This window comes from Cyrtonyx montezumae, unplaced genomic scaffold, assembly GCF_038088225.1.
Source record: "Cyrtonyx montezumae isolate F1298 unplaced genomic scaffold, pur_monq_1.0 scaffold_8, whole genome shotgun sequence".
Classification (NCBI taxonomy): Eukaryota; Metazoa; Chordata; class Aves; order Galliformes; family Odontophoridae; genus Cyrtonyx; species Cyrtonyx montezumae.
Genome location: NW_027072089.1, coordinates 17,615,035 through 17,628,057, shown reverse-complemented (window position 1 = coordinate 17,628,057; position 13,023 = coordinate 17,615,035). Strand labels below are relative to the sequence as shown.

Below are 13,023 nucleotides of genomic sequence, written 5' to 3'. Positions count from 1 at the left end.
GTTAACCAATGACTTTTAACTGTGTATAAGAAGGAAGAAATTTTAATTTTTGAATACATTCTGACTGGCAACCAGGGCATTATGAGTTACAGACCTGTCAAACGTGGCTCTTTGGGGGGCTCTGTAGCAAAGAGTTGCCTCAGTAACTCGTGGACTCCGAGACTTCGGGCTGCTGTCCACATACAGGCTCACGCTCTGCTCTTGGGATTTCTGTGTGCTGCTGTTGCCCTTGATGTGTAGTGCAGCACACTGGGTGTTTCTGTGAAGTGAAATGAAATGTTTGTCTGAGTCCTGCCCAGTGACCGGTAGTCTGTTGAGGAGTGTAGCAGATGAATGTTCATAGGGAATGTGAAACTCTTCTTAAACTCCGTCAGGTGCTTGTTGAAGGAAAACAGCTGAAGCTGAAGTTGATACTATCAATACCTTTGTATTAATTTGCTACTATCAGTTCTGCTAATTCTGAAAGTGAAGGCTGTGAAGGGAGCCTATTAAGTAGTGTAATTCAGCATCAAAAAACAATGACTAACAAACAACAAGAGAAGGCTCTTCACTGCTTACATGGTTTTACAAATGCAGCTTTGATTTCCATTGTTAAAACTGTCTGCTGTTAATACTGCAGCCTGATGAATAATGAAAAAAGGCATGTGCGAGCAGTATTAATACATACTGTTAATAACACTTTGCATATTCTGATTTGAAGTCCTCACTTAGGAAAACATTCACTTTTAATTTCAATTCCCATTAACTGTTATTTGGTCAATTCTCATAAATGCTGAACACAGCTGTGGAAGGAAGAGCTAGATAAAGACCGCCACTTATAAGTTCGCTAAGGTTTTATTTCACGTTGTCCTTTTAGATGGTTTTGCCACAGTGTTCCTGATTCTTTTTAAAGGGCCCCTCGAGGATGCCATTGAGGATGAAGAAGAAGAGTGCCTGTCTGAGGAAAATGATACTGTCTCAAAGGAAGACTTTCCATTGGAGGAAAGCTTTTCTGCAGAGTTTGAGCCTGAAAATCTGAGCTGTGAAGAAGTGGAATACTTTTGTAATAAAGGTAATCACTGTAGCCCACCCACCTCTTGAGGGAATTCTGGCAGAACTGTGTCCAATTGGTCAAAAAGATTTTTTGGTTTAAAATGTATGAAAAGACAGAAAAATAGTGACTTGTGGAGTTTAGCCTGCAAAGGGGTAAATATTTAAATGTGATGGAAGATTTACTTTGCAGGGAGGTGAATCGTCTCGCTTTTAATGTTTTCCTCCAAGAATGTTATTTTCTATGTATTTAACTGGAGAGAACAGGCCTCAGAAGTCACTTATTATCAGATATAGAGCTGGCAATGCAGCGTGTCTGTTCGGTGCTCCTTTGCCTAGGAAACATTGCTAGAAAAACAGATTGTGCCGGTAGATTCTAGGATTAAAATGGAGCTTATTATAGAACTTATTATGCATGGTAGAAAAGTAGTGATTTGTGAAAGGATAACTTGTAAAGTTGCAGATGCCTTTTTGATGCACTAGTTACTTGCAAATTATTGAAGATACATGTATTTTAGCATAAGCCACACCAGCTTATTCCTACCCAATGTTCAGTCTGCAAAGCTGTGCTGTTTTCAACTCAGCTGACAGAAAAGCACACTGCCATGTGCTGTTACAAAGAACATTGATTCAAACTTCTTCCTGCCAGATTTCTACTTGATTGCTCTGTTGTTTGTCTTCTGCAGGTAAGGATGCCTATCAAATAGCTGGAATTGTTGTGATGTTCTCCTTAGTCCACCGTCCCTTCAGGCAGTTGGATATCAGTGGTTTCTCTGTATTTCCATTCTTTCCCAGACAGTGGTTCACATTTTCTCATGATAGCTTAATATGCTCCTGTTGTTTTGTTTGTTTGTTTTTTAATAATTATTTTGGATGTGGTTGACAAAGTAAAACTAATCTATTTGAAGAGTTGTATTTGACTGCTAAGTATTAGTCCTTCCTACAGTCTTTACAGTCTTCATTCATCTGCAAGGAAGATGGCAGTATGCATTTTCTACTTGTCCTCTAATGTAGCTTACAAACTTCTGAAAAAATCTTGTATTTTTTGCACTAGTTGCTCTTGATAATCGGAGATCCTAATGAAAGCAATTGTGTCCATAGTTTATTGTAGCTGCTACAAAGCTTACTGTAAGGTATAAGTGACCCAGGTCAATAAATAAAATTCATAAATGAAATGCATATGCTTTACAAACAGGGGAATATAAATGGTGTAATAACAGATATCATTTTGCTTAGCTGAATAAGAGAACCGTTCCTGCTACTGACATTACTAAATAGTGTAAATAAGTATTTGCATAGTCATTACACCAACATCTCTTGAATTCCTTGTATCAGTAGTGGAAAACTAAGTACTACTCTCAGTTCATAACAATTTGATTCAGTTTCTCTGTACTTCTTGCTGTATTTTCAGAGACTACTATTGTTTGGGAGTGAAATTCAGAAAAATGTATGATTTCTTTCTTTATTCCTAGCAATCATTATTGCAAATCCGTGTTGAATTTCAGGTAATCTTGATGAGTATTCTTCAAATATTCTTCCCTTTAATGAATCTTTAAAGGAAAACACTGAATCCATGGCATTGTATTCAACAAGATCAGGAATTAAGTGGGAATACATTTAAACCTCAATCTTAATTATCATATATTTTATTAAGGACATCTGTTGATTCTTGAGGCTGAATACCTTTTGATTGCCCAGCAGTTCTTTTTTCAAGTGTGTTGTAGTTATAAAATAATCTTAAACCTATCCACTGCAACTGCTGCGGAAGAAAAGTTGAAAAGGAAATTTCTGAGGATGAAGGGGCACATAAAACCCCTAATCTACTTCCAGCTGAGGCAGTGTGACAGAAATTCCCACTTTGAAGTAAGTTGAAAATATCCCTGGAAAAGGATGGAACGGGAGATGAGAACTGTATTGTTTTTTAATAATATGTTGGCTTCTGATGAATGCCCTGCTTCTTCTGTGTCGTATCTTAAGTACTGTTATTATGTGGCCACATACATTTTTCTGGGGCCGAAATGCAAGAAGACAAAACTGATCTAGCAAGAAAATAAATTTATGTTGTGTTCTTTCTTTGGTTCTTTTGTGGCTGTATTAAACAGGAAATATTTAATATGAGATTAATTCTCACGATTCTTTTCATGATTTGGGAATCATTTATAAGCTTTCTTTTAATACTTCAGTTCTGAAATTAAAAGCTGAAATAAGAAATCAACTTAATTTTTCAAAAAATACTTTTTCTTAACCTTCGTCAGTAGTTTCTTCTTTCTGAAAACAAGTTTTCCTTAACGTTATAAGTAGCAAATTGAAAATGATAGGATGTACCCAATAGGTTAGAGAGTGGAGAGCAAACAAATGTATTTTAATTTCTTTTTTTAGGTCTGACTTTGTAATGTGTAGTTCACTCTTTGACAGTATCAGCAGCCTATAGAAGAGGTAACTTCAAAGGAGGGAAACTCAGTGCAGGTCTATGTTTCCTCATTCTATAGGTTTTGGTTTCCCAGAAAACAGTGGATTTGTATGGGAACTTTGTGCTATCTCTGCATTCGCATCTTGCTAGTGTGGACCATTAAAGATTCTAGAAAGAAGGGGGAATTTGTTCACTGTTCATCAGTCCCAGCAATTTCTTTCCTTCCCCTGTGGCTTCTTCCTACATGAACTGAGGAAGATTCCAGTAGGAATCTGGAGACATAGGCAACAAACTACACCACTATGGGGGAGGAGGTGCCTGCAAGGTGCACCCATGGGATGTTCTAAAGCTTCCCCAGCTATCTAAATGCAAGCATCATCTGAGAACAAAGGCTTTTAACCAGAAAAGCTGGGTATTGAAAGTAAACATTTACCGAACTAACAATTTAGATGAATGAACGTAGAGGATGTACAGGTTTGCAACATGATATCTTTGGCTTTTTGACTGAAGAGATTTTCCTGTCAAACTATGCCTGATTGTATTATTAGCAGTGAGCAGTCTCTTATTGTCTAAATTGCGAACAACTAACCTTTATAAAGCCATACTTGTCATTCCCACCTTATTAAATCGGGTTTGTGAAATTGATTCGGAAGAACAGTTGCCAGAATTAGAAAGCAAAGGCAAAAGCCTCTGAAAAGTGTGAAGCAAATTATTCACACTGATTGAGGTGTGTGTCATTTTACAGCTTCTCAGTGTTCAAAATTAGGACTTTTTATTATTTTTCTCTTTTCTTTTGTTCATTACTGTCTTTTACAGTAAGGAATCTGGACTATTCTACTGCCATCACCACTTTGCCAACACCATAAAATTACAGTTCACTTTGCTGTTTGTGAATAATTTTTGCTGTATTTTCTATCTGTTCACTCAAATGTGAAGAAGCGTACAGTATTTAAGTATATAAATACTAAAAGAAGAAATGAATATTAGTAACCTACTACTTATCAGGTATAATTTTAAGCTTGAAGCAATGAATTTTCATCCTTTTGGATGAAGTTTCACATCCAAGAATGAATGTTTTAGAAGATTTCGTTGTTTAGAGTGAGATTTAGAATCTGATTTGTTTGTGATTTTGACAAACTGGGAAAAAGAGGATATTTTTGGAAAACGTGATAATGTAGTCAAGAGTAGTCATAGTGTGCTTAAACTAGAAAGCTCCTGTGTTCTCACTCTTTGGAGTAGAAACTAAAAATTTAGTGGGAGGTAGTGCTGGTGAAGATGAATTGCATTTTGTCAGTGTGGGGCCTTTGAAAATTGCTGTTTATGCAATGTCTACATTGCAGATAAAGAGGGTATCTGATGATGCAGCCCACACGAAGCCTGTATCATCCTGGAACCTCTGTTCCTGAAGGATTCTTTCTCTGCAGTGCCCGATAGTTGGTATCTGGAGTCAGAATCTGTATCAGATTAAGAACAATTCAGATCTCAAAGATGTATTAAATTAGCCCCAGGGTGTGTACTATACTCAGGCAAAGATACTCTAGATAAGGAGAAAGCAGCCTGTCTACTGTGCAGAAGTGATAGACGAGATTGGCTCTTGTAGCTAGGAATAGGAGAATAAGGTGATGCTAATAAAGAGAAATGAACTGAAGTGATGATAGAACTAATAAAACCAGGAGGGGAGATATAAAAAGGGAGTAAAAACGACAGAGTAATACAAAAGGCAAGAAGTTAGAAATAATGAGACAAAAAAAGCATAATACTAAATCAAGTTCCTTTGGACTGTGAAGTAATTTATCAGTAGTTTTCTACTCTCAGATCGCTATCATCCTTCCTAGGTACTCTCAGGTCAAATCAAAAGTGTTCACATCTGTTACTTTATATGTTTGCTATACTCATATAATTTGTATAGGTGTGACATCTCTTCTTCTCTGTAAACAGCAAAAACAATAGGGGCCCTGCCCACTTCTTAAGGGTGAGAACTGGATAAACAAATAACAATTCCTTCTGAGAAATTGCAATTCCATACCAGAAGTGTTCAGTGAGGGATTAACTTTCAAGGGAAAAGTTATCTTGAGCAGTGAGAGAGATCACTTGAGATTAGTAAATGGTTAAGTAGCTGCGTTCAGAGAAGGAATATGGCAAGAGAAGAAAATGGAGGAGGGACTATAAGAGAGACAAAATGTGGAACTGTTTCTGGAAGTGAGAAGCAAATAAAATAATATACATATATGTAGGCTGCTCCAAAAGTAATGCCTCCTATTGATAGACCAAATTCTCAGCTACAAAACACTATTTTTCAGCATAGTCACTATTGTTAACTGTGGAATTTTGCCAGCGATGACCAGGAGGCTGTATGATGCATTCATAAAAATTTTCACCAGTGGAGCTGATGAAGATGAATTGTTTCATGATGCAATTCTTGTGGGTTCTGAAGCACAAACTGCTGCTTAGGCATGTAGCTAATTAGAGTGTCGATGTGTGATTGTGAATTCTGATACACTGCTCATCTTTATTTGAGGAAGAAGAGAAGGTGGTGAGGGGAATTCAGTCACCCCTGAAACTCTTACAGACAGATTTCAGCACGAAAATAACTCAGGGAATACGCAGGCCGCTGCATACCAAGTATAGACCTACTGCTGTAATCTCACAGTCTGCTTGGATGGACAGGATGAGCTCAGGACCAGGTTTTCTGTACATGCACAGTGTTTTGTCAGATTTTTACATGGATTTTTTACGTTAAAACATGTGACTTGATTGTGCAGACAAGCTTGAGATTTCGGGAAACAGCAGTGTGATTCTCCATATAAGAAAAATCATATACAAAGCAAAGTTCTTCTGTGCATTAATTTTTCTGTTCATACTTTTTTGTGCACAAGCTATCATGCTAGCATCTATAATACTAGCCAAACTGTTAACATTCTAAAAAATGGTTTCTGTGTGCCTTTTTTCCTCAGGAGTGTGTATGTATGCCTGTGTACATCTGTGTAAATACTTTTTATCATATTAGTCATGTAATGACTGGCAATATGCTTCCTATTTTCTGTTTCTGGATCAGAAAGTACATTTAGAACCTTTTATTTTTTTCCCTAGAAACCTTTTTTAATCAGTAACATCTTTTTTCCCTTTCAGTAATGGATTTCATGATGAATTTCTACCTCTTTTCCTATAACAAGTGAAGTAGGATCAGCATAAGGCAGCTATACTATAATCACTTTGAGCTCAATAAGGAGATCTTTACAGGCAACTTTGTTCTTATTTCTAAACGGGATTAAGAAGCTCAGCTCTTTAAATTCTTGCATATAACACTGACATTTCCAGGGTGTGTTTGGACCAAGGAGTTCAAAGAGAAGGAATAGAAAAGAAAAGCCAATATGACATTGTTTTTCTTACCTTGCTGGAGGAGCTGTTTGTGCAAATCGCCTATAAGCTTATTGACCTGAATCTTTGACTCCTTGTTTTCTCTGGATTTGGCTGGAGTGTAGACACTGATAGAGCACTGATACAGGTGATTGCACAGCCCTCGGCTTTGCATGGCACCAGACACCCCCTCCCCCCAGCCCACGCCTGACATTATCTTTTCCTATACTTCTTTTCTCCTGGAGCTCATATTACTTTATTTCTGTTTTAATTCATTGGATTTTTTAAATTTAGACTGGCCTGAGGAAATGAAAAGCATATTAATTATTTTTGGTAAGCAGAGACAAGAGGGGCATGTGTGCACAATGCTGTATTTTCACCTCTAGGATAACAAGAATCTGTGCAACACCTCACAGTACTCACTCCTTCAAAAAAATACACATTACCTCTGTCTGACTTGTGTGTGCTTGTGAACTTGTGTTTGCATTCTTGTGTTTCCAGAGAAGTGAGGGTTCCTGTATTTTTACCTTTATCCCATTCTGCTGAAATTGCATGAGCATATTTAGCTTTTCTGTCTCTCTTTCTCTCTTTCTCTCTTCTCTCTTTCTCTCTTTCTCTCTCTTTCTCTCTTTCTCTCTTTCTCTCTTTCTCTCTTCTCTTCTCTTTCTCTCTTTCTCTCTTTCTCTCTTTCTCTCTTTCTCTCTTTCTCTCTTCTCTCTTTCTCTCTTTCTCTCTTCTTCTCTCTTTCTCTCTCTTCTCTCTTTCTCTCTTTCTCTCTTTCTCTCTTTCTCTCTTTCTCTCTTTCTCATCTTTCTCTCTTTCTCTCTTTTCTCTCTTTCTCTCTCTTTCTCTCTTTCTCTCTTTCTCTCTTCTTTCTCTCTTTCTCTCTTCTTTCTCTCTTTCTCTCTTCTTTCTCTCTTTCTCTCTTTCTCTCTTCTTTCTCTCTTTCTCTCTTTCTCTCTTTCTTTCTCTCTTTCTCTCTTCTTTCTCTCTTTCTCTCTTCTTTCTCTCTTTCTCTCTTCTTTCTCTCTTTCTCTCTTCTTTCTCTCTTTCTCTCTTCTTTCTCTCTTTCTCTCTTCTTTCTCTCTTTCTCTCTTCTTTCTCTCTTTCTCTCTTCTTTCTCTCTTTCTCTCTTCTTTCTCTCTTTTCTCTCTTCTTTCTCTCTTTCTCTCTTCTTTCTCTCTTTCTCTCTTCTTTCTCTCTTTCTCTCTTCTTCTCTCTTTCTCTCTTCTTTCTCTCTTTCTCTCTCTTTCTCTCTTTCTCTCTTCTTCTCTCTTTCTCTCTTCTTTCTCTCTTTCTCTCTTCTTTCTCTCTTCTCTCTTCTTTCTCTCTTTCTCTCTTCTTTCTCTCTTTCTCTTTCTTTCTCTCTTTCTCTCTTCTTTCTCTCTTTCCTCTCTTCTTTCTCTCTTTCTCTCTTCTTTCTCTCTTCTCTCTTCTTTCTCTCTTTCTCTCTTCTTTCTCTCTTTCTCTCTTCTTTCTCTCTTTCTCTCTTCTTTCTCTCTTTCTCTCTTCTTTCTCTCTTTCTCTCTTCTTTCTCTCTTTCTCTCTTCTTTCTCTCTTTCTCTCTTCTTTCTCTCTTTCTCTCTTCTTTCTCTCTTTCTCTCTTTCTTTCTCTCTTTCTCTCTTCTTCTCTCTTTCTCTCTTCTTTCTCTCTTTCTCTCTTCTTTCTCTCTTTCTCTCTTCTTTCTCTCTTTCTCTCTTCTTTCTCTCTTTCTCTCTTCTTTCTCTCTTTCTCTCTTCTTTCTCTCTTTCTCTCTTCTTTCTCTCTTTCTCTCTTCTTTCTCTCTTTCTCTCTTCTTTCTCTCTTTCTCTCTTCTTTCTCTCTTTCTCTCTTCTTCTCTCTTTCTCTCTTCTTTCTCTCTTTCTCTCTTCTTTCTCTCTTTCTCTCTTCTTTCTCTCTTTCTCTCTTCTTTCTCTCTTTCTCTCTTCTTCTCTCTTTCTCTCTTCTTTCTTCTTTCTCTCTTCTTTCTCTCTTTTCTCTCTTCTTTCTCTCTTTCTCTCTTCTTTCTCTCTTTTCTCTCTTCTTTCTCTCTTTCTCTCTTCTTTCTCTCTTTCTCTCTTCTTTCTCTCTTTCTCTCTTCTTTCTCTCTTTCTCTCTTCTTTCTCTCTTTCTCTCTTCTTTCTCTCTTTCTCTTCTATAATTTTTGGCAGACACTGAGTGTGTAAGAAAGGGATGGGGTACTCTCTGATAATAACCTTTGAGGTGCTAAGTTGTAATTAGATTGGATTTTGTCAGATGAGAAGAAATCTTTCTCTTTCAAACATCAGTGTTTGTCCTGTGCTTTGCCTCTCATACTGTCTCATTTTTTGCTGCTTGCTTGAGCTCAGTGGACCACCTCTTTCTGGGACAGAAATAAGATATCTCAAAAGTTATTTTTTCGCTCTTCGCTTGAAAGCATGGAAATGCGTTCAGAGTAACAACTGCAAGATTGCCTATTATATTCCCTTTTCTATTTACTGCTAACCCATATGTAAACCTCTAGGGTTGTTCTTTCAACCCAATAGAAATCCATATCAGTATTAACATCAACTTTAGTCGGATAAAAATTTGGGCTAAGTTAGACAAGCAAAATCTTTTTATAATTGAAGAAATAAATAATTGGTTATCAAGCAGAAAACCGCATATGGAAAAGTAACTAGCAAGCTATATCTCTAGAAATGAATAGATAGAACCAAATAGAAAACATTATTTTAACTATACAGAATTATAAAGTGAAACACTTAAACAGCTTACTCAACTTTAAGCAGTTTATCAAAGGAACTCCAGCCTTTTCAGTCAGCATATTTTGGTTTTCTTAAGAACAGTGGAATTGTGAATTCTATCGCAGCTATGAGGACAGGGATTATTTGGTTGCAACACGGAATGTAATGTCCCCTTTCTGGAAAGTCACAAAACTTGAACTTCGATTGACTTTAATTAGAGCTCAAATTTGACAGAATATGAATTGCAAGTTAATAGGGGTAATCTTCTTTAAAATATGAAATGAGCAAATGACAGATTTCACTGCATGTTCTTAGTTCATGTATAGTATACATCTGTTACCAATTTTATTTGTAATGGAGGTCCATTTTGCCTTTTTCTTACAATATAATGTTCTTGACACAATATTTCTGAATACTTTTGAAATGTTCTCAGATACCCCCTGAAAAATCACTGTAAAGCCAGGCCAGAAAAAGCAAAGCTGCTCACAGGATACGTGCTGGAATTTGGGAGATTTTAGAAGTGGGGATGTCGGCAGTAATTCACCTCCTCTTGGATCAGAAAAAACAATGAAGCCAATTCTGCATTTATGACATCATTGGATAAGTATTGTTTGGGAAAAAAATATTACTGGTAGATTCTAGAGAAGGAAGCATTTACTTATGGTCCTTAAGTCTTTTTCTTTTGTCTGACTCAAGGCAGGCTAGTCTGCTTTTGAAACCAGGTGTATGCTGTATGTATGTAGAAATGCACCTGTGGTGCCTGGCTGTTTTTGATGCACCTGTAATACTGATTATTTCAAATAAAAACGTTGAACTGATTACTACAAGGCAAATTAAAATTTTGCTCTGTAAAAAGAGATGTATGTTGCTCATGGAGCTACGTGTATGGAAAGCACATGGTAAGATGAGGTATATACAACAGTAAGTTTCACTGCATTTTATGAAACGAGGATTTTTTGGCTGGATGAAAAGTTATTATAGGTGACAATATTTCTGCAGCAGGGGAGGAACAGAAGTGTCAGTTAAGTCAAAATATGAACTTGACGAAGGGTCTTCAAATTTGCAGATTAAACTTGCTAGAGTCTCTCTGAAATGTTCCCTGTGTTCTGTTTCAGGGTGTATGGAAGTTCATGGATCATCAGTTTCTGTTCAGCTAATTTTTGAAAGTTATACTAAGCAACAATCATTGTTTGGGGCATCTAATTTTCTTTAGAATTATACTTCTGCTGCTTTTCTAACCTAGTGCTTAGAGCTATGTGAGTTTGAATAGCGGCGTGGTACTTGAATATGTCTAAGAATGTACCTGTGGTTATAGTTGTAATGGTGAAACACTGAGAAGAAGGAAAGCATCTTTTTCATTTTAAATCTGAAGAACTTTTCAGTTTGTCAGTCTGAGTGATTCTAATTTGTAGTATTGTTGCCATGGGAGTTGCTCCCTAAAAGTTAATATCAACATAAGACCGACAAATAGGAAGAAAGTCTGAAAAACAATATGCAGGAGCAGTTCAATTTTCTGCAAGAAAATCATTTGGATAAGTGATCCTTGTCTTAAGAGGACTGCAAGTGCAAACAATGTGATGATGAGGATATGTCAAATACAGAAATAGGAAGGTCAGGCTATGTCTAGGTGAACTGCATGGCAGTGTATTATCCCGGGAGAAAAGTGCAGTAGCTGAAATGGTTTGAAATAGATGATGCTGATTTTAAATCACTGTGCCAAGATGTCATTGTGTCAGGATGTCATTTTTTTAAAGTGAAAATTTTAATATGAATCAAAATAGTTTCCAAAGTATTCTTCTGAAATGTTGCCAGTTTGCATGCATGTAGGTACTCACTGGTACATGGATGTTCACAGACCTTTCTTAAATGTAGGATATGATACTATATGCTGATTCTGATGTCTACTGTGAAAATAATTTCAAGTGTGCTTAGGCCAACTCAAAACATACAGTTACTTCAAATGAGGTTTATCGCGGGACAAATTATGATTGTTCATCAGCACGACAGAAAACAATGATTCTTTGCAAAGAAGCAAAGTATCAAGATGGTTAATAAAATCTAAAACAAATTCAGTTTATTGACATATGTACAAGTGTCATTTTTTTCAGGTATGTTAACAGATCAGACATCAGAGAGCTAGATTTTGATCAAAATTAACTGTATTTGTAGAGAAAGGAGTCTCAGTTGACTTTGGTGTGTATTTCTGACATGCATTAGACTAACTGATAACAAACTCTGATGCTGATAGCACCAGATTTCTTCCGCTCTCTCTCTCTCTCACTCACTTTTTCTCAGTTTCTCTCCTCCTTCCCTCCCTCTCAGTCTTTTTCACAAGGCTTGTGACATAACACCCTTTCTCATGACACTACAGCAGCTATAGTTTATGTTGTCCTCACAGCAGATGCCAGGCACAACAGGGAAGCATCCCTCCCAGCTTATTTAATATCTTTGTGTCAGAGCTACATTCCCATACCAAAAGCTTGCTTGAAGATTTTTTCATGTCGTTTACCTGTGTTTTGTACCCAGCATGATTTTATCTGCTGAAAACCTGCATTGCCATCAAAAATATTAATTAAAAATATTAATTTAAAAAAATATTAAATATTTACACAGAAACCTTTAAAAATCCACAAGAAGGACAACCAAGTCCTGTTGGATCTCATTGGCAATTTTTAAGAATAGTGTGTGCTGCCAAAAAAGTGAGTTTACTTTAAATGAACTAAGTGCATTGCATTTATACTTTAAGTTGTATGTGGTTTGTTTCAAAGTTATGTTAAGTGTTGTTTCTGAGATGTTCTTGGCAATGATTCTCTGTGCACAGTGTGTTTCTGGGGATTCAAGAGCAGGATTATCAGAATGTATAACCTCTGTATCTGCTCATAGGTTCTGTGATAAAGCAAATAGGAAAAAGATGAAGTTTCTATGCTTATTTACAATTTCTGAAGCTAAGGAATCTACTTCATATGCACAGTCTTGGAAATTTTCTGTAGGATGTGGAATTATTGCCTCTGTAGATTGTAATAGGAAGAAGACAAGGGAAAAGGATCTCTTCCTCACTTCACCTTCGTAAACAGTTGTGCTGATGTACATAAGGTTTTATACCTTGCTAAAATGAAGCCTACAGTGAGTGAATCCAAAGTCTTTGATTCAACCATTTTCTTTTTTGGCAATACAAATTGCTGAAGGCTTCATAACTGTTTATTTCTGAATTGATTTATTATAATTGAGAAGTGATTTTTCACTCTGAACAGCTGTATTAGGATGTTACCAATTTTAAGTTTACATTTATGTGGCCAAGAAGAATGAGCACAAATGGAATTTCATAAGTTTTAATGTTGTTTCACTCTAATATAAGCTGCACTGTGCTGTTTGTGACTGGTACAGTCCTTCACCCAAAGCTATTTTGTCTGATGATAAAACCATGAGTGTATGTATGAAGCTTGCACATTTTTCATCTCTTTTATGACCTTATCTTTTCCAAGCGGCTTCTGTGAAGGTATCCTAACTATAGGAAGCACCTGGCA

At 36.6% G+C, this 13,023-nt stretch overlaps 1 protein-coding gene across 1 annotated transcript in view; it reads left to right on the top strand.

The window, feature by feature from the left end:
* Window positions 1–13,023, top strand: part of ZFPM2 (zinc finger protein, FOG family member 2) — a 306,822-nt gene that overhangs the window by 60,392 nt on the left and 233,407 nt on the right. Inside the window, exon 2 of the mRNA XM_065752218.1 lies at window positions 893–1,051. Coding sequence (XP_065608290.1) covers window positions 893–1,051 — 159 coding nt within the window. The remainder of the gene's footprint in view (window positions 1–892; window positions 1,052–13,023) is intronic.